This window comes from Crinia signifera, chromosome 2 (assembly GCF_055691185.1).
Source record: "Crinia signifera chromosome 2, ASM5569118v1, whole genome shotgun sequence".
NCBI lineage: Eukaryota > Metazoa > Chordata > Amphibia > Anura > Myobatrachidae > Crinia > Crinia signifera.
The window spans coordinates 403,006,435-403,028,205 of NC_139218.1; the positions used below are offsets into that span (position 1 = coordinate 403,006,435).

Sequence of the window (21,771 nt, forward strand, 5' to 3'; positions counted from 1 at the left end):
ATGTCCCCCTGCCTGGTAGTGGGGGTCAAAATATCCCCCTGCCTGGTAGTGGGGGTCACAGTGTCCCCCTGCCTGGTAGTGGGGGTCACAGTGTCCTCCTGCCTGGTAGTGGTGGTCACAGTGTCCTCCTGCCTGGTAGTGGGGGTCACAGTGTCCCCCTGCCTGGTAGTGGGGGTCACAGTGTCCCCCTGCCTGGTAGTAGGGGTCACAGTGTCCCCCTGCCTGGTAGTGGGGGTCACAGTGTCCCCCCTGTCTGGTAGTGGGGGTCACAATGTCCTCTTGCCTGGTAGTGGGCGGTCACAATGTCCCCCTGCCTGGTAGTGGGGGTCACAATGTCCCCCTGCCTGGTAGTGGGGGTCAAAATATCCTCCTGTCTGGTAGTGGGGGTCACAATGTCCTCCTGCCTGGTAGTGGGGGTCACAGTGTCCTCTAGCCTGGTAGTGGGGGTTACAATTTCCCCCTGCCTGGTAGTGGGGGTCACAATGTCCCCCTGCCTGGTAGTGGGTTTCACAGTGTCCCCCTGCCTGGTAGTGGGGGTCACAGTGTCCTCCTGCCTGGTAGTGGGGGTCACAGTGTCCCCCTGCCTGGTAGTGGGGGTCACAGTGTCCCCCTGCCTGGTAGTGGGGGTCACAGTGTCCTCCTGCCTGGTAGTGGGCGGTCACAGTGTCCTCCTGCCTGGTAGTTGGGGTCACAGTGTCCTCCTGCCTGGTAGTGGGGGGTCACAATATCCTCCTGCCTGGTAGTGGGGGTCACAATGTCCTCTTGCCTGGTAGTGGGGGTCACAGTGTGCACCTGCCTGGTAGTGGGGGTCACAATGTCCTCTTGCCTGGTAGTGGGGGGTCACAGTGTCCACCTGCCTGGTGGTGGGGGTCAAAATGTCCTCTTGCCTGGTAGTGGGCAGTCACAATGTCCCCCTTCCTGGTAGTGGGGGTCACAATGTCCCCCTGCCTGGTAGTGGGGGTCAAAATATCCCCCTGCCTGGTAGTGGGGGTCACAGTGTCCCCCCTGTCTGGTAGTGGGGGTCACAATGTCCTCCTGTCTGGTAGTGGGGGTCACAGTGTCCCCCTGCCTGGTAGTGGGGGTCGCAGTGTCCCCCTGCCTGGTAGTGGGGGTCACAGTGTCCTCATGCCTGGTAGTGGGGGTCACAGTGTCCCCCTGCCTGGTAGTGGGGGTCACAGTGTCCTCCTGCCTGGTAGTGGGCGGCCACAGTGTCCTCCTGCCTGGTAGTGGGGGTCACAGTGTCCTCCTGCCTGGTAGTGGGGGGTCACAATATCCTCCTGCCTGGTAGTGGGGGTCACAATGTCCTCTTGCCTGGTAGTGGGGGTCACAGTGTCCACCTGCCTGGTAGTGGGGGTCACAATGTCCTCTTGCCTGGTAGTGGGGGTCACACTGTCCTCTTGCCTGGTAGTGGGGGGTCACAGTGTCCACCTGCCTGGTAGTGGGGGTCACAATGTCCTCTTGCCTGATAGTGGGCGGTCACAATGTCCCCCTGCCTGGTAGTGGGGGTCACAATGTCCCCCTGCCTGGTAGTGGGGGTCAAAATATCCCCCTGCCTGGTAGTGGGGGTCACAGTGTCCCCCTGCCTGGTAGTGGGGGTCACAGTGTCCTCCTGCCTGGTAGTGGTGGTCACAGTGTCCTCCTGCCTGGTAGTGGGGGTCACAGTGTCCCCCTGCCTGGTAGTGGGGGTCATAGTGTCCCCCTGCCTGGTAGTGGGGGTCACAGTGTCCCCCCTGTCTGGTAGTGGGGGTCACAATGTCCTCCTGTCTGGTAGTGGGGGTCACAGTGTCCCCCTGCCTGGTAGTGGGGGTCGCAGTGTCCCCCTGCCTGGTAGTGGGGGTCACAGTGTCCTCATGCCTGGTAGTGGGGGTCACAGTGTCCTCCTGTCTGGTAGTAGGGGTCACAGTGTCCCCCTGCCTGGTAGTGTTGGTCACAGTGTCCCCCTGCCTGGTAGTGGGGGGTCACAGTGTCCCCCTGCCTGGTAGTGGGGGTCACAGTGTTCCCCTGCCTGGTAGTGGGGGTCACAATGTCCTCCTGCCTGGTAGTGGGGGTCACAGTGTCCCCCTGCCTGGTAGGGTGGGTCACAGTGTCCTCATGCCTGGTAGTGGGGGTCACAGTGTCCTCATGCCTGGTAGTGGGGGTCACAGTGTTCCCCTGCCTGGTAGTGGGGGTCACAATGTCCTCCTGCCTGGTAGTGGGGGTCACAGTGTCCCCCTGTCTGGTAGGGGGGGTCACAGTGTCCTCATGCCTGGTAGTGGGGGTCACAGTGTCCTCATGCCTGGTAGTGGGGGTCACAATGTCCTCCTGTCTGATTTCCACCTTTGCCCTTACTGCATCTGTCTTTCCATAGGTAAACATTGACCAGATGAGAGAGAAGTTGCAGCAGTGGGAGAGACTTCAGCAGGATCTGGCTTTAGTTCTGCAAAATGATGACCCCATTCTACAAAGTGTTTGGTCACAATTGCAGGAGTTCTCTCAGGACCTCACTCTGGTCCACACACTGCTGAACCCGGCACTAACTGAGAAGCACTGGACGGCCATGTTCACAGGTAATCTCTACCTACTACCTGCTGTATGAGAGGAGGAGGGATGGAATAATACACATAATACACACCTGCCGTGTGAGAGGAGGGATGGAATAATACACATAATACACACCTGCTGTGTGAGGGGAGGAGGGATGGGATAATACACACATAATACACACCTGCCGTGTGAGAGGAGGGATGGAAAAATATACATAATACAAACCTGCAGCGTGAGAGGAGAGGGATGGAATAATACACATTATACACACCTGCCGTGTGAGAGGAGGAGGGACGGAATAATACACATAATACACACCTGCCCTGTGAGAGGAGGAGGGATGGAATAATACACATAATACACACCTGCTGCGTGGGAGGAGGAGGGATGGAATAATACACATAATACACACCTGCTGTGTGAGGGGAGGAGGGATGGGATAATACACATAATACACACCTGACGTGTGAGAGGAGGAGGGATGGAATAATACACATAATACACACCTGCTGCGTGGGAGGAGGAGGGATGGAATAATACACATAATACACACCTGCTGTGTGAGGGGAGGAGGGATGGGATAATACACATAATACACACCTGCTGTGTGGAGGAAGAGGGATGGGATAATACACATAATACACACCTGCCGTGTGAGAGGAGGAGGGATGGAATAATACACACCTGCTGCGTGGGAGGAGGAGGGATGGAATAATACACATAATACACACCTGCTGTGTGGAGGAAGAGGGATGGGATAATACACATAATACACACCTGCCATGTGAGAGGAGGAGGGATGGAATAATACACATAATACACACCTGCCGTGTGAGAGGAGGGATGGAATAATACACATAATACACACCTGCAGCAAGAGAGGAGGAGGGATGGGATAATACACATAATACACACCTGCCGTGTGAGAGGAGGAGGGATGGGATAAGACACATAATACACACCTGCAGCGTGAGAGGAGAGGGATGGAATAATACATATAATACACACCTGCTGTGTGAGGGGAGGAGGGATGGAATAATACACATAATACACACCTGCTGCGTGAGGGGAGGAGGGATGGAATAATACACATAATACACACCTGCTGTGTGAGGGGAGGAGGGATGGAATAATACACATAATACACACCTGCTGTGTGGAGGAGGAGGGATGGAATAATACACATAATATACACCTGCTGCGTGGGAGGAGGATGGATGTGATAATACACATAATGCACACCTGCAGCGTGAGAGGAGAGGGATGTGATAATACACATAATACACACCTGCTGTATGAGGGGAGGAGGGATGGGATAATACACATAATACACACCTGCTGTGTGAGGGGAGGAGGGATGGGATAATACACATAATACACACCTGCTGTGTGAGGGGAGGAGGGATGGGATAATACACATAATACACACCTGCTGTGTGGAGGAGGAGGGATGGGATAATACACATAATACACACCTGCTGCGTGTGAGAGGAGGGATGGAATAATACACATAATACACACCTGCAGCGTGAGAGGAGAGGGATGGAATAATACACACCTGCCGTGTGAGAGGAGGGATGGAATAATACACATAATACACACCTGCTGCGTGAGAGGAGGAGGGACGGGATAATATACATAATACACACCTGCTGTGTGAGAGGAGGAGGGATGGGATAATAAACATAATACACACCTGCAGCGTGAAAGGAGAGGGATGGAATAATACATATAATACACACCTGCTGTGTGAGAGGAGGAGGGATGGGATAATAAACATAATACACACCTGCCGTGTGAGAGGAGGGATGGAATAATACACATAATACACACCTGCTGTGTGAGGGGAGGAGGGATGGAATAATACACATAATACACACCTGTCGTGTGGAGGAGGAGGGATGGGATAATACACATAATACGCACCTGCTGTGTGGAGGAGGAGGGATGTGATAATACACATAATACACACCTGCAGCGTGAGAGGAGAGGGATGGAATAATACACATAATACACACCTGCCGTGTGAGAGGAGGAGGGATGGGATAATAAACATAATACACACCTGCTGCGTGAGAGGAGGAGGGACGGGATAATATACATAATACACACCTGCTGTGTGAGAGGAGGAGGGATGGGATAATAAACATAATACACACCTGCAGCGTGAGAGGAGAGGGATGGAATAATACATATAATACACACCTGCCGTGTGAGAGGAGGGATGGAATAATACACATAATACACACCTGCTGTGTGAGGGGAGGAGGGATGGAATAATACACATAATACACACCTGCTGCGTGAGGGGAGGAGGAATGGAATAATACACATAATACACACCTGTCGTGTGGAGGAGGAGGGATGGGATAATACACATAATACACACCTGCTGTGTGGAGGAGGAGGGATGGGATAATACACATAATACACACCTGCAGCGTGAGAGGAGAGGAATGGAATAATACACATAATACACACCTGCCGTGTGAGAGGAGGAGGGATGGGATAATAAACATAATACACACCTGCTGCGTGAGAGGAGGAGGGATGGGATAATATACATAATACACACCTTCCGTGTGAGAGGAGGAGGGATGGGATAATAAACATAATACACACCTGCAGCGTGAGAGGAGAGGGATGGAATAATACATATAATACACACCTGCCGTGTGGGAGGAGGAAGGAATAATACACATAATACACACCTGCTGCGTGAGGGGAGGAGGGATGGAATAATACACATAATACACACCTGCTGCGTGAGGGGAGGAGGGATGGAATAAGACACATAATACACACCTGCTGCGTGAGGGGAGGAGGGATGGGATAATACACATAATACACACCTGCCATTTGAGAGGAGGAGGGATAGGATAATACACACCTGCCATGTGAGAGGAGAGGGATGGAATAATACACACATAATACACACCTGCTGCATGAGAGGAGGAGGGATGGGATAATACACACATAATACACCTCTGCCGTGTGAGAGGAGGAGGAGGGATGGAATAATACACATAATACACACCTGCTGAGTGAGGGGAGGAGGGACGGAATAATACACATAATACACACCTGCTGCGTGAGGGGAGGAGGGATGGGATAATACACATAATACACACCTGCTGCGTGAGGGGAGGAGGGATGAGATAATACACATAATACACACCTGCCGTGTGAGAGGAGGAGGGATGGAATAATACACATAATACACACCTGCTGCGTGAGGGGAGGAGGGATGAGATAATACACATAATACACACCTGCCATGTGAGAGGAGAGGGATGGAATAATACACATAATACACATGTGCTGTGTGGGAGGAGGAGGGATGGGATAATACACATAATACACACCTGCCGTGTGAGAGGAGGAGGGATGGAATAATACACATAATACACACCTGCTGTGTGAGAGGAGGAGGGATCGTATAATACACACATAATACACACCTGCTGCATGAGAGGAGGAGGGATGGGAAAGTACACATAATACACACCTGCTGCGTGGGAGGAGGAGGAGGGATGGAATAATACACATACTACACACCTGCTGTGTGAGAGGAGGAGGGATTGAGTAATACACATAATACACACCTGCCATGTGAGAGGAGAGGGATGAAATAATTCACATGCTACACACCTGCCGTGTGAGAGGAGGAGGGATGGGATAATACACATAATACACACCTGCCACGTGAGAGGAGGGGGGATGGAATAATACACATAATACACAGCTGCCACGTGAGAGGAGGGGGGATGGAATAATACACATAATACACACCTGCCGTGTGAGAGGAGGAGGGATGGGATAATACACATAATACACACCTGCCGTGTAAGAGGAGGAGGGATGGGATAATACACATAATACACACCTGCCGTGTGAGGGGAGGAGAAATGGAATAATACACACATAATACACACCTTTCGTGTGAGAGGAGGAGGGATGGAATAATACACACAATACACACCTGCCGTGTGAGAGGAGGAGGGATGTGATAATACACACCTGCCGTGTAAGAGGAGGAGGGATGGGATAATACACATAATACACACCTGCCGTGTGAGGGGAGGAGGGATGGAATAATACACACAAAATACACACCTGTCGTGTGAGAGGAGGAGGGATGGAATAATACACACATAATACACAAATGCCGTGTGAGAGGAGGAGGGATGTGATAATACACATAATACACAACTGCCGTGTGAGAGGAGGGATGGGATAATACACATAATACACACCTGCCGTGTGAGAGGAGGAGGGATGGAATAATACACATAATACACACCTGCCGTGTGAGAGGAGGAGGGATGGAATAATACACATAATACACACCTGCCGTGTGAGAGGAGGAGGGATGGGATAATACACATAATACACACCTGCCGTGTGAGAGGAGGAGGGATGGAATAATACACACATAATACACACCTGCTGTGTGGAGGAGGAGGGATGGGATAATACACATAATACACACCTGCTGTGTGAGAGGAGGAGGGATGGAATAATACACACAATACACACCTGCTGTGTGAGGGGAGGAGGGATATGATAATACACATAATACACACCTGCCATGTGAGAGGAGAGGGATAGAATAATACACACAATACACACCTGCTGTGTGAGAGGAGGAGGGATACGATAATACACATAATACACACCTCTCGTGTGAGAGGAGGAGGGATGGGATAATACACATAATACACACCTGCCGTGTGAGAGGACAGGGATGGGATAATACACATAATACACACCTGCTGTGTGAGGGGAGGAGGGATGGAATAATACACACATAATACACACCTGCTGTGTAAGCGGAGGAGGGATGGGATAATACACATAATACGCACCTGCCGTGTGAGAGGAGAGGGATGGAATAATACACATAATACACACCTGCCATGTGAGAGGAGAGGGATAGGATAATACACATAATACACACCTGCCGTGTGAGAGGAGGAGGGATGGGATAATACACATAATACACACCTGCCATGTGAGAGGAGGATGGATGTGATAATACACATAATACATACCTGCCGTGTGAGAGGAGAGGGATGGAATAATACATATAATACACACCTGCCGTGTGAGAGGAGGAGGGATGGGATAATACACATAATACACACCTGCTGTGTGAGAGGAGGAGGGATGTGATAATACACATAATACACACCTGCCGTGTGAGAGTAGAGGGATGGGATAATACACATACAGTAATACACACCTGCTGCATGAGAGGAGGAGGGATGGCATAATACACACATAATAAACACCTGCTGTGTGAGAGGAGGAGGGATGTGATAATACACATAATACACACCTGCTGTGTGAGAGGAGGAGGGATGTGATAATACACATAATACACACCTGCTGTGTGAGAGGAGGAGGGATGTGATAATACACATAATACACACCTGCCGTGTGAGAGGAGGAGGAATGGGATAATACACATAATACACACCTGCTGTGTGAGAGGAGGAGGGATGGGATAATACACATAATACACACCTGCTGTGTGAGAGGAGGAGGGATGTGATAATACACATAATACACACCTGCTGTGTGAGAGGAGGAGGGATGGGATAATACACATAATACACACCTGCTGTGTGAGAGGAGGAGGAATGGAATAATACACATAATACACACCTGCTGTGTGGGAGGAGGAGGGATGTGATAATACACATAATACACACCTGCTGCGTGAGAGGAGGAGGGATGTGATAATACACATAATGCACACCTGCAGCGTGAGAGGAGAGGGATGTGATAATACACACAATACACACCTGTCGTGTGAGAGGAGAGGGATGTGATAATACACACAATACACACCTGTTGTGTGAGAGGAGGAGGGATGGGATAATACACATAATACACACCTGCCGTGTGAGAGGAGGAGGGATGTGATAATACACACATTACACACCTGCCGTGTGAGAGGAGGAGGGATGGAATAATACACATAATACACACCTGCCGTGTGAGAGGAGGAGGGATGGAATAATACACATAATACACACCTGCCGTGTGAGAGGAGGAGGGATGGGATAATACACACAATACACACCTGCCGTGTGAGAGGAGGAGGGATGGAATAATACACACAATACACACCTGCCATGTGAGAGGAGGAGGGATGGAATAATACACATAATACACACCTGCTGTGTGAGAGGAGGAGGGATGGGATAATACACATAATACACACCTGCTGTGTGGAGGAGGAGGGATGGAATAATACACATAATACACACCTGTCGTGTGAGAGGAGGAGGGATGGGATAATACACATAATACACACCAGCTGCGTGAGGGGAGGAGGGATCGGATAATACACATAATACACACCTGCCGTGTGAGAGGAGGAGGGATGGGATAATACACATAATACACACCTGCCATGTGAGAGGAGGAGGGATGGGATAATACACATAATACACACCTGCCGTGTGAGAGGAGGAGGGATGGGATAATACACATAATACACACCTGCCGTGTGAGAGGAGGATGGATGTGATAATACACATAGTACACACCTGCTGTGTGGAGGAGGAGGGATGGAATAATACACACACAATACACACCTGCCATGTGAGAGGAGGAGGGATGGAATAATACACACAATACACACCTGCCGTGTGAGAGGAGGATGGATGTGATAATACACATAATACACACCTGCTGTGTGAGAGGAGGAGGGATGGGATAATACACATAATACACACCTGCTGTATGGAGTAGGAGGGATGGAATAATACACACACAATACACACCTGTCGTGTGAGAGGAGGAGGGATGGGATAATACACATAATACACACCTGCCGTGTGAGAGGAGGAGGAATGTGATAATACACATAATACACACCTGCTGTGTGAGAGGAGGAGGGATGTGATAATACACATAATACACACCTGCCGTGTGAGAGGAGGAGGGATGGAATAATACACATAATACACACCTGCCATGTGAGAGGAGGAGGGATGGAATAATACACATAATACACACCTGCCGTGTGAGAGGAGGAGGGATGTGATAATACACATAATACACACCTGCTGTGTGAGAGGAGAGGGATGGAATAATACACATAATACACACCTGCCATGTGAGAGGAGGAGGGATGGAATAATACACATAATACACACCTGCCGTGTGAGAGGAGGAGGGATTTGATAATACACATAATACACACCTGCCGTTTCAGAGGAGGAGGGATGGGATAATACACACCTGTCGTGTGAGAGGAGAGGGATGGGATAATACACATAATACACACCTGCTGCGTGAGAGGAGGAGGGATGTGATAATACACATAATACACACCTGCTGCGTGAGAGGAGGAGGGATGTGATAATACACATAATACACACCTGCCGTGTGAGAGGAGGAGGGATGTGATAATACACATAATACACACCTGCTGTGTGAGAGGAGGGGGGATGGAATAATACACATAATACACACCTGCCGTGTGAGAGGAGGAGGGATGGGATAATACACATAATACACACCTGCCGTGTGAGAGGAGGAGGGATGTGATAATACACATAATACACACCTGAAGTGTGAGAGGAGGAGGGATGGAATAATACACACACAATACACACCTGCCATGTGAGAGGAGGAGGGATGGAATAATACACACAATACACACCTGCCGTGTAAGAGGAGGGATGGGATAATACACATAATACACACCTGCTGTGTGAGAGGAGGATGGATGTGATAATACACATAATACACACCTGTCGTGTGAGAGGAGGAGGGATAGGATAATACACATAATACACACCTGCCGTGTGAGAGGAGGAGGGATGGAATAATACACACAATACACACTTGCCGTGTGAGAGGAGGAGGGATGGGATAATACACATAATACACACCTGCCGTGTGAGAGGAGGAGGGATCGGATAATACACATAATACACACCTGGCATGTGAGAGGAGAGGGATGGAATAATACACACAATACACACTTGCCGTGTGAGAGGAGGAGGGATGTGATAATACACACATAATACTCACCTGAAGTGTGAGAGGAGGAGGGATGGGATAATACACATAATACACACCTGCCGTGTGAGAGGAGGAGGGATGGGATAATACACATAATACACACCTGCCGTGTGAGAGGAGGAGGGATGGGATAATACACATAATACACACCTGTCGTGTGAGAGGAGGAGGGATGTGATAATACACATAATACACACCTGCCGTGTGAGAGGAGGAGGGATGGAATAATACACATAATACACACCTGCTGTGTGGGAGGAGGAGGGATGTGATAATACACATAATACACACCTGCAGCGTGAGAGGAGAGGGATGTGATAATACACACAATACACACCTGTCGTGTGAGAGGAGAGGGATGTGATAATACACACAATACACACCTGTCGTGTGAGAGGAGGTGGGATGCACACACAATACAGTACCTGATACCTGTGTATCATCCCTATAGTGATGGGGAAGACGTTTGCTGGTCTGGAGACCCTCACACTGCTGGACCTGATCTTCTGCCCACTACGACATCACCAGGAGCAGCTGCAGCAGGTCAGACGGGTAATAGGATGGGAGAATCAGAAAACGAGAGATTTGGTAACCAGTCTGATTTTGCAGTGTAAATGATTGCCGCTTTAAAAAACTGGATGTTTCTTACCAAATCTCTCACTTTCTGATTCTTTCACCTGAGGGTGTAATAAGATTTGGTTTAAAATCTTCTTCTCTGTAGTGCCCATACATACTGGGCGAGGGAGCCTCCATGCTGAGCGATACTGCTTAGCACAGATCGCTCTGCACCAGCGATGCTCCAGTTATGCACCAGCGATGCTCCAGTTAGGTACCAGCGATTTACCTGCGATGCTCCAGTTATGTACCAGCGATGCTCCAGTTATATACCAGCGATGTGTGCCGAGCGATGTACAAGCGATGTGTGCCGAGCGATGTACAAGCGATGTGTGCAGAGCGATGTACAAGCGATGTGTGCGAGCGATGTGCAAGCGATGTGTGCAAGCGATGTACCAGCGATGTGTGCCGAGCGATGTACCAGCGATGTGTGCAGAGCAAAGTGCCAGCGATGTGTGCCGAGCTATGTACCAGCGATCTGTGCTGAGCGATGAACCAGCGGCGATGTGTGCTGAGCGATGAACCAGCAATGTACCAGCGATGTGTGCCGAGCGATGTACCAGCGATGTGTGCTGAGCGATGTACAAGCGATGTACCAGCGATGTGTGCCGAGCGGTGAACCAGCAATGTACCAGCAATGTACCAGCGATGTGTGTTGAGCGATGTACCAGCGATCTTTGCCGAGCGATGTACCAGCGATGTGTGCCAAGTGGTGTACCAGCGATATGTGCCGAGCGATGTACCAGCGATGTGTGCCGAGCGATGTACCAGCGATATGTGCCGAGCGATGTACCAGCGATGTGTGCCGAGCGATTTACCAGCAATGTATCAGCGATGTGTGCCGAACGATGTACCAGGGATGTGTGCCGAGCGATGTACCAGCGATGTGTGCCGAGCGATGTATAAGCGATGTGCCAGCGATGTGTGCCGAGTGATGTACCAGCGATGTGTGCCGAGTGATGTACCAGCGATGTGTGCCGAGCGATGTACCAGCGATGTGTGCCGAGCGATGTACCAGCGATGTTTGCCGAGCGATGTACCAGCAATGTACCAGCGATGTGTGCCCACGATCCGTCGTGGGGAGGTCAAACATCCAGGAGAGGACAGAGGCGGAGAGGTCAGACATCCAGGAGAGGACAGAGGGGGAGAGGTCCGACATCAAGGAGAGGACAGAGGGGGAGAGGTCAGACATCCAGGAGAGGACAGAGGGGGAGAGGTCAGACATCCAGGAGAGGACAGAGGGGGAGAGGTCAGACATCCAGGAGAGGACAGAGGGGGAGGTCAGACATCCAGGAGAGGACAGAGGGGGAGAGGTCAGACATCCAGGAGAGGACAGAGGGGGAGAGGTCAGACATCCAGGAGAGGACAGAGGGGGAGAGGTCAGACATCCAGGAGAGGATAGAGGGGGAGGTCAGACATCCAGGAGAGGACAGATGGGGAGGTCAGACATCCAGGAGAGGACAGAGGGGGAGAGGTCAGACATCCAGGAGAGCACAGAGGGGGAGAGGTCAGACATCCAGGAGAGGACAGAGGGGGAGAGGTCAGACATCCAGGAGAGGACAGAGGGGGAGAGGTCAGACATCCAGGAGAGGACAGAGGGGGAGAGGTCAGACATCCAGGAGAGGACAGAGGGGGAGAGGTCAGACATCCAGGAGAGGACAGAGGGGGAGAGGTCAGACATCCAGGAGAGGACAGAGGGGGAGAGGTCAGACATCCAGGAGAGGACAGAGGGGGAGAGGTCAGACATCCAGGAGAGGACAGAGGGGGAGAGGTCAGACATCCAGGAGAGGACAGAGGGGGAGAGGTCAGACATCCAGGAGAGGACAGCGGGGGAGAGGTCAGACCTCCAGGAGAGGATAGAGGCGGTGAGGTCAGACCTCCAGGAGAGGACAGAGGGGGAGAGGTCAGACATCCAGGAGAGGACAGAGGGGGAGAGGTCAGACATTCAGGAGAGCACAGAGGGGGAGAGGTCAGACATCCAGGAGAGCACAGAGGGGGAGAGGTCAGACATCAAGGAAAGGACAGAGGGGGTGAGGTCAGACATCCAGGAGAGGACAGAGGGGGAGAGGTCAGACATCCAGGAGAGGACAGAGGGGGAGGTCAAACATCCAGGAGAGGACAGAGGGGGAGAGGTCAGACATCCAGGAGAGGACAGAGGGGGATAGGTCAGACATCCAGGAGAGGACAGAGGGGGAGAGGTCAGACATCCAGGAGAGGACAGAGGGGGAGAGGTCAGACATCCAGGAGAGGACAGAGGGGGAGAGGTCAGACATCCAGGAGAGGACAGAGGGGGAGAGGTCAGACATCCAGGAGAGGACAGAGGGGGAGAGGTTAGACATCCAGGAGAGGACAGAGGGGGAGAGGACAGAGGGGGAGAGGTCAGACATCCAGGAGAGGACAGAGGGGGAGAGGTCAGACATCCAGGAGAGGACACAGGTGGAGAGGTCAGACATCCAGGAGAGGACAGAGGGGGAGAGGTCAGACATCCAGGAGAGGACAGAGGGGTAGAGGTCAGACATCAAGTAGAGGACAGAGGGGGAGAGGTCAGACATCCAGGAGAGGACAGAGGGGGAGAGGTCAGACATCCAGGAGAGGACAGAGGGGGAGAGGTCAGACATCCAGGAGAGGACAGAGGGGGTGGTCAAACATCCAGGAGAGGACAGAGTGGGAGGTCAGACATCCAGGAGAGGACAGAGGGGGAGACGTCAGACATCAAGGAAAGGACAGAGGGGGAGAGGTCAGACATCCAGGAGAGGACACAGGGGGAGAGGTCAGACATCCAGGAGAGGACAGAGGGGGAGGTCAAACATCCAGGAGAGGACAGAGGGGGAGGTCAGACATCCAGGAGAGGACAGAGGGGGAGAGGTCAGACATCCAGGAGAGGACATAGGGGGAGGTCAAACATCCAGGAGAGGACACAGGGAGAGAGGTCAGACATCCAGGAGAGGACAGAGGGGGAGGTCAAACATCCAGGAGAGGACAGAGGGGGAGAGGTAAGACATCCAGTAGAGCACAGAGGGGGAGAGGTCAGACATCCAGGAGAGGACAGAGGGGGAGAGGTCAGACATCCAGGAGAGGACAGAGGGGGAGGTCAAACATCCAGGAGAGGACAGAGGGGGAGAGGTCAGACATCCAGTAGAGCACAGAGGGGGAGAGGTCAGACATCCAGGAGAGGACAGAGGGAGAGAGGTCAGACATCCAGGAGAGGACAGAGGGGGAGGTCAAACATACAGGAGAGGACAGAGGGGGAGAGGTCAGACATCCAGAAGAGGACAGAGGGGGAGGTCAAACATCCAGGAGAGGACAGAGGGGGAGAGGTCAGACATCCAGGAGAGGACAGAGGGGGAGAGGTCAGACATCCAGGAGAGGACAGAGGGGGAGAGGACAGACATCCAGGAGAGGACAGAGGGGGAGAGGTCAGACATCCAGTAGAGCACAGAGGGGGAGAGGTCAGACATCCAGGAGAGGACAGAGGGGGAGGTCATACATCCAGGAGAGGACAGAGAGGGAGAGGTCAGACATCCAGGAGAGGACAGAGGGGGAGAGGTCAGACATCCAGGAGAGGACAGAGGGGGAGAGGTCAGACATCCAGGAGAGGACAGAGGGGAGAGGTCAGACATCCAGGAGAGGACAGAGGGAGAGGTCAGACATCCAGTAGAGCACAGAGGGGGAGAGGTCAGACATCCAGGAGAGGACAGAGGGGGAGAGGTCAGACATCCAGCAGAGGACAGAGGGGGAGAGATCAGACATCCAGGAGAGGACAGAGGGGTATAGGTCAGACATCCAGGAGAGGACAGAGGGGGAGAGGTCAGACATCCAGTAGAGCACAGAGGGGGAGAGGTCAGACATCCAGGAGAGGACAGAGGGAGAGAGGTCAGACATCCAGGAGAGGACAGAGGGGGAGGTCAAACATGCAGGAGAGGACAGAGGGGGTGAGGTCAGACATCCAGGAGAGGACAGAGGGGGAGGTCAAACATCTAGGAGAGGACAGAGGGGGAGAGGTCAGACATCCAGGAGAGGACAGAGGGGGAGAGGTCAGAGATCCAGGAGAGGACAGAGGGGGAGAGGACAGACATCCAGGAGAGGACAGAGGGGGAGAGGTCAGACATCCAGTAGAGCACAGAGGGGGAGAGGTCAGACATCCAGGAGAGGACAGAGGGGGAGGTCAGACATCCAGGAGAGGACAGAGGGGGAGAGGTCAGACATCCAGGAGAGGACAGAGAGGGAGAGGTCAGACATCCAGGAGAGGACAGAGGGGGAGAGGTCAGACATCCAGGAGAGGACAGAGGGAGAGGTCAGACATCCAGTAGAGCACAGAGGGGGAGAGGTCAGACATCCAGGAGTGGACAGAGGGGGAGAGGTCAGACATCCAGGAGAGGACAGAGGGGTATAGGTCAGACATCCAGGAGAGGACAGAGGGGGAGAGGTCAGACATCCAGGAGAGGACAGAGGGGGAGAGGTCAGACATCCAGGAGAGGACAGAGGGGGAGAGGTCAGACATCCTGGAGAGGACAGAGGGGGAGAGGTCAGACATCCAGGAGAGGACAGAGGGGGAGAGGTCAGACATCCAGGAGAGGACAGAGGGGGAGAGGTCAGACATCCAGGAGAGGACAGAGGGGGAGAGGTCAGACATCCAGGAGAGGACAGAGGGGGAGAGGTCAGACATCCAGGAGAGGACAGAGGGGGAGAGGTCAGACATCCAGGAGAGGACAGAGGGGGAGAGGTCAGACATCCAGGAGAGGACAGAGGGGGATATCCATAATACACTGAATTCAATTATCATGTATTGTTTAAGACGTAGTGTGGAATTAATCTGAGCTGGATCTCACTGATCTCTGCAGGGATCTCACTAATCTGTGCTGGAATCTCGCTTATATGTGCAGGGATCTCACAAATATCTGCTGGGATCTCGCTGATCTGTGCTGGGATCTCACTAATCTATGCAGGGTCTCACATAGATCTCGCTGATCTGTGCTGGGATCTCGCTGATCTGTGATGGGATCTCGCTGATCTGTGCTGAGATCTCGCTGATCTGTGCCGGGATCTCACTAATCTGTGCAGGGTCTCGCATAGATCTCGCAGAACTGTGCTGGGATCTCGCTGATCTGTGCTGGGATCTCGCTGATCTGTGCTGGGATCTCGCTGATCTGTGCTGAGATCTCACTGATCTGTGCTGGGATCTCGCTGATCTATGCTGAGATCTCGCAGAACTGTGCTGGGATCTCACTGATCTGTGCTGAGATCTCACTGATCTGTGCTGGGATCTCGCTGATCTGTGCTGAGATCTCACTGATCTGTGCTGTGATCTCGCTGATCTGTGATGGGATCTCGCTGATCTGTGCTGGGATCTCGCTGATCTGTGCTGGGATCTCGCTGATCTGTGCTGAGATCTCGCTGATCTGTGCCGGGATCTCACTAATCTATGCAGGGTCTCACATAGATCTCGCAGAACTGTGCTGGGATCTCGCTGATCTGTGCTGGGATCTCGCTGATCTGTGCTGGGATCTCGCTGATCTGTGCTGAGATCTCACTGATCTGTGCTGGGATCTCGCTGATCTATGCTGAGATCTCGCAGAACTGTGCTGGGATCTCACTGATCTGTGCTGAGATCTCACTGATCTGTGCTGGGATCTCGCTGATCTGTGCTGAGATCTCACTGATCTGTGCTGTGATCTCGCTGATCTGTGATGGGATCTCGCTGATCTGTGCTGGGATCTCGCTGATCTGTGCTGGAATCTTGCTGATCTGTGCTGGGATCTCGCTGATCTGTGCCGGGATCTCACTAATCTATGCAGGGTCTCACATAGATCTCGCAGAACTGTGCTGGGATCTCGCTGATCTGTGCTGGGATCTCGCTGATCTGTGCTGGGATCTCGCTGATCTGTGCTGAGATCTCACTGATCTGTGCTGGGATCTCGCTGATCTATGCTGGGATCTCGCAGAACTGTGCTGGGATCTCACTGATCTGTGCTGAGATCTCACTGATCTGTGCTGGGATCTCGCTGATCTGTGCTGAGATCTCACTGATCTGTGCTGTGATCTCGCTGATCTGTGCCGGGATCTCGCTGATCTGTGCTGGGATCTCGCTGATCTGTGCTGGGATCTCGCTGATCTGTGCTGAGATCTCGCTGATCTGTGCCGGGATCTCACTGATCTTGTGCTGACACTTTCTTGTTGGCACTTTGCCTGATTCTGTTCTTGTCTTCAGCAGATTGCGCTCCTCGCTCAGACGCAGTTTTCCACGTTACAGAACTTTAAGAAGATCCAGATGTTCTGGCAGGAGAGAGAGTTTCGTCTGGTCAGATTTCTCCTTTGTGTTTATAGCCGAGACCCCTGTCCAGACTTGTCCAAGAGGCCGCCCAGTGGTCGATTCCGAGAGACTGATGCTGGCTACACTACCCGGGACAGTGGTGCTGTCCTCCTATCTGGTGAGACCGTTATACCGTGTGGGTAACATGTCTGTCACTGTGTCCTGTCTCCTGCCGTGTGGGCGACGTGTCTGTCACTGTGTCCTGTCTCCTGCCGTGTGGGCGTTGTGTCTGTCACTGTGTCCTGTCTCCTGCCGTGTGGGTGACGTGTGTCTGTATCGGTCCTGTCTCCTGCCTTGTGGGTGACGTGTCCTGTCATGTGGGTGATGGGTCCTGCCGGTGGGTGACGTGTCTGTCACTGTGTCCTGTCTCCTGCCGTGTGGGTGACGTGTCTGTCACTGTCCTGTCTCCTGCCGTGTGGGTGACGTGTCCTGTCATGTGGGTGATGGGTCCTGCCGTGTGGGTGACGTGTCCTGTCATGTGGGTGATGGGTCGTGCCATGTGGGTGACTTGTCTGTCACTGTGTCCTGTCTCCTGACGTGTGGGTGACGTGTCTGTCACTGTGTCCTGTCTCCTGACGTGTGGGTGACGTGTCTGTCACTGTGTCCTGTCTCCTGACGTGTGGGTGCCGTGTCTGTCACTGTGTCCTGTCTTGTGTGTGATGGGTCCTTCCGTGTGGGTGACGTGTCTGTCACTGTGTCCTGTCTTGTGTGTGATGGGTCCTTCCGTGTGGGTGACGTGTCTGTCACTGTGTCCTGTCTTGTGTGTGATGGGTCCTTCCGTGTGGGTGCCGTGTCCTCTGTGGTAGTAACTTCCATTATCTGATCTCCTACAGACACCCAGTCCCTCTGCAGTCACATTGATGACAGCCTTCTATCACTTCAGATGATAAGAAATTCTCTTATTTCTGCTGGTGATGATATTGACGATGAATTATCAAAGTGGATCCATAATCTCCATGACCTTGGTAACTGTCCATTTACAGTATTATAAACAGTGAGGTGAGGTCCCAAGGATCAAGTGTGGATGTGAGGTCACCAGGATGAGGTGTGAATGTGGGGGTCCCCAGAATAAGGTGTGGATGTGGGGGTCACCAGGATGAGGTGTGGATGTGGGGGTCCCCAGGATCAGGTGTGGGGGTCCCCAGGATGAGGTGTGGATGTGGGGGTCCCCATGATGAAGTGTGGATGTGAGGTCACCAGGATGAGGTGTGAATGTGGGGGTCCCCAGGATAAGGTATGGCTGTAGGGGTCCCCAGGATGAGGTGTGAATGTGGGGGTCCCCAGGATAAGGTATGGCTGTAGGGGTCCCCAGGATGAGGTGTGAATGTGGGGGTCCCCAGAATAAGGTGTGGATGTGGGGTCACCAGGATGAGGTGTGGATGTGGGGTCACTAGGATGAGGTGTGGATGTGGGGTCACCAGGATGAGGTGTGGATGTGGGGTCACTAGGATGAGGTGTGGATGTGGGAGTCCCCAGGATGAGGTGTGGATGTGGGGTCACTAGGATGAGGTGTGGATTTGGGGGTCCCAAGGATCAGGTGTGGGGGTCCCCAGGATAAGGTGCGGATGTGGGGGTCCCCAGGATCAGGTGTGGGGGTCCCCAGGATAAGGTGTGGATGTGGTCTCCCCAGGATGAGGTGTGGATGTGGGGGTCCCCAGGATAAGGTGTGAATGTGGGGTCCTTAGGATAAGGTGTGGTTGTGGGGGGTCCCCAGGATAAGGTGTGGATGTGGGGTCACCAGGATGAGATGTGGATGTGGGGGTCCCCGGGATCAGGTGTGGGGGTCCCCAGGATGAGGTGTGGATGTGGGGGTCCCCAGGATAAGGTGTGAATATGGTGTCCCCAGGATAAGGTGTGGTTGTGGGGGTCCCCAGGATAAGGTGTGGATGTTGGGTCACCAGGATCAGCTGTGGATGTGGGGTCACCAGGATGAGGTGTGGATGTGGGGGTCCCCAGGATCAGGTGTGGGGGTCCCCAGGATGAGGTGTGGATGTGGGGGTCCCCAGGATCAGGTGTGGGGGTCCCCAGGATAAGGTGTGGATGTGGTCTCCCCAGGATGAGGTGTGGATGTGGGGGTCCCCAGGATAAGGTGTGAATGTGGGGTCCCCAGGATAAGGTGTGGATGTGGGGTCACCAGGATGAGATGTGGATGTGGGGGTCCCCAGGATCAGGTGTGAGGGTCCCCAGGATGAGGTGTGGATGTGGGGGTCCCCAGGATCAGGTGTGGGGGTCCCCAGGATAAGGTGTGGATGTGGTCTCCCCAGGATAAGATGTGGATGTGGGGGTCCCCAGGATAAGGTGTGGATGTGGGGGTCCCCAGGATCAGGTGTGGGGGTCCCCAGGATAAGGTGAGGATGTGGTCTCCACAGAATAAGGTGTGGATGTGGGGTCCACAGGATAAGGTGTGAATGTGGAGGTCCCCAGGATAAGGTGTGGATGTGGGGTCACCAGGATGAGGTGTGGATGTGGGGGTCCCCAGGATCAGGTGTGGGGGTCCCCAGGATGAGGTGTGGATGTGGGGGTCCCCAGGATAAGGTGTGGATGTGGGGTCACCAGGATGAGGTGTGGATGTGGCGGTCCCCAGGATTAGGTGTGGGGGTCCCCAGGATGAGGTGTGGATGTGGGGGTCCCCAGGATAAGGTGTGGATGTGGTCTCCCCAGGATAAGATGTGGATGTGGGGTCCCCGGGATTAGGTGTGGATGTGGGGGTCCCCAGAATCAGGTGTGGGGGTCCCCAGGATAAGGTGTGGATGTGGGGGTCCCCAGGATAAGGTGTGGATGTGGTCTCCCCAGGATAAGGTGTGGATGTGGGGTCCCCAGGATTAGGTGTGGATGTGGGGGTCCCCAGGATCAGGTGTGGGGGTCCCCAGGATAAGGTGTGGATGTGGGGGTCCCCAGGATAAGGTGTGGATGTGGTCTCCCCAGGATAAGGTGTGGATGTGGGGTCCCCAGGATTAGGTGTGGATGTGGTCTCCCCAGGATAAGATGTGGATGTGGGGTCCCCGGGATTAGGTGTGGATGTGGGGGTCCCCAGAATCAGGTGTGGGGGTCCCCAGGATAAGGTGTGGATGTGGGGGTCCCCAGGATAAGGTGTGGATGTGGTCTCCCCAGGATAAGGTGTGGATGTGGGGTCCCCAGGATTAGGTGTGGATGTGGGGGTCCCCAGGATCAGGTGTGGGGGTCCCCAGGATAAGGTGTGGATGTGGTCTCCCCAGAATAAGGTGTGGATGTGGGGTCCCCAGGATCAGGTGTGGGGGTCCCCAGGATGAGGTGTGGATGTGGGGGTCCCCAGGATAAGGTGTGGATGTGGTCTCCCCAGGATTAGGTGTGGATGTGGGGGTCCCCAGGATCAGGTGTGGATGTGGTCTCCCCAGGATTAGGTGTGGATGTGGGGGTCCCCAGGATCAGGTGTGGGGGTCCCCAGGATGAGGTGTGGATGTGGGGGTCCACAGGATAAGGTGTGCATGTGGGGGTCCCCAGGATCAGGTGTGGGGGTCCCCAGGATGAGGTGTGGATGTGGGGTCCCTGTGTACTTACCTGTGTATATTTCCCCAGCACACGCTGTAGATCTCTGGATAACTTTCCAAGAGAAATGGGTTTTCTTGACCAAGGCTCAGCATGAGCTGGAGATGCAGATTCCCAGTGCGGATATGGTGAGTACCAGCAGTGTGTGTATGTGTTTATGGTGAGTACCAGCATTGTGTGTGTGTGTGTGTGTGTGTGTGTGTGTGTGTGTGTGTGTGTGGTAAATACCAGCAGTGTATGTGTGTGTGTGTGTGTGTGTGTATGTGTGTGTGTGTATGTGTGGTGAGTACCAGCATTGTGTGTGGTGAGTACCAGCAATGTGTGTGTGTATGTGTGGTGAGTACCAGCAATGTGTGTGTGTGTTGAGTACCAGCAGTGTGTGTATGTGTGTGTGTGTGTGGTGAGTACCAGCAATGTGTGTGTGTGTGTGTGTGTGTGTGTGGTGAGTACCAGCAGTGTGTGTGTGTGTGTGTGTGTGTGTGTGTGTTGTGTGTGTGGTGAGTACCAGCAATGTGTGTGTGTGTGTTGAGTACCAGCATTGTGTGTGTGTGTGTGTGTGTGTGTGTGTGTATATATATATATATATATATATATATATATATATATATATATATATATATATGATTAGGGCACCACCGTTCTCTGTGGGGTGTTAGACGCCCTGGACACTCACAGACTCCGGTCAGCTCTGTGTGTGTGTGTGTGTGTGACTGACTGTGGTCAGCATTGTGGTTATAGCATCTCCCTGTATA

At 53.0% G+C, this 21,771-nt stretch overlaps 1 protein-coding gene across 1 annotated transcript in view; it reads left to right on the top strand.

Moving 5' to 3' along the window:
- LOC146058344 (dynein heavy chain domain-containing protein 1-like) overlaps positions 1-21,771 on the top strand; it is a 143,094-nt gene that overhangs the window by 51,156 nt on the left and 70,167 nt on the right. The window contains exons 13-17 of the mRNA XM_083170622.1: positions 2,348-2,546; positions 11,021-11,112; positions 17,396-17,612; positions 18,328-18,459; positions 21,050-21,147. Coding sequence (XP_083026748.1) covers positions 2,348-2,546; positions 11,021-11,112; positions 17,396-17,612; positions 18,328-18,459; positions 21,050-21,147 — 738 coding nt within the window. The remainder of the gene's footprint in view (positions 1-2,347; positions 2,547-11,020; positions 11,113-17,395; positions 17,613-18,327; positions 18,460-21,049; positions 21,148-21,771) is intronic.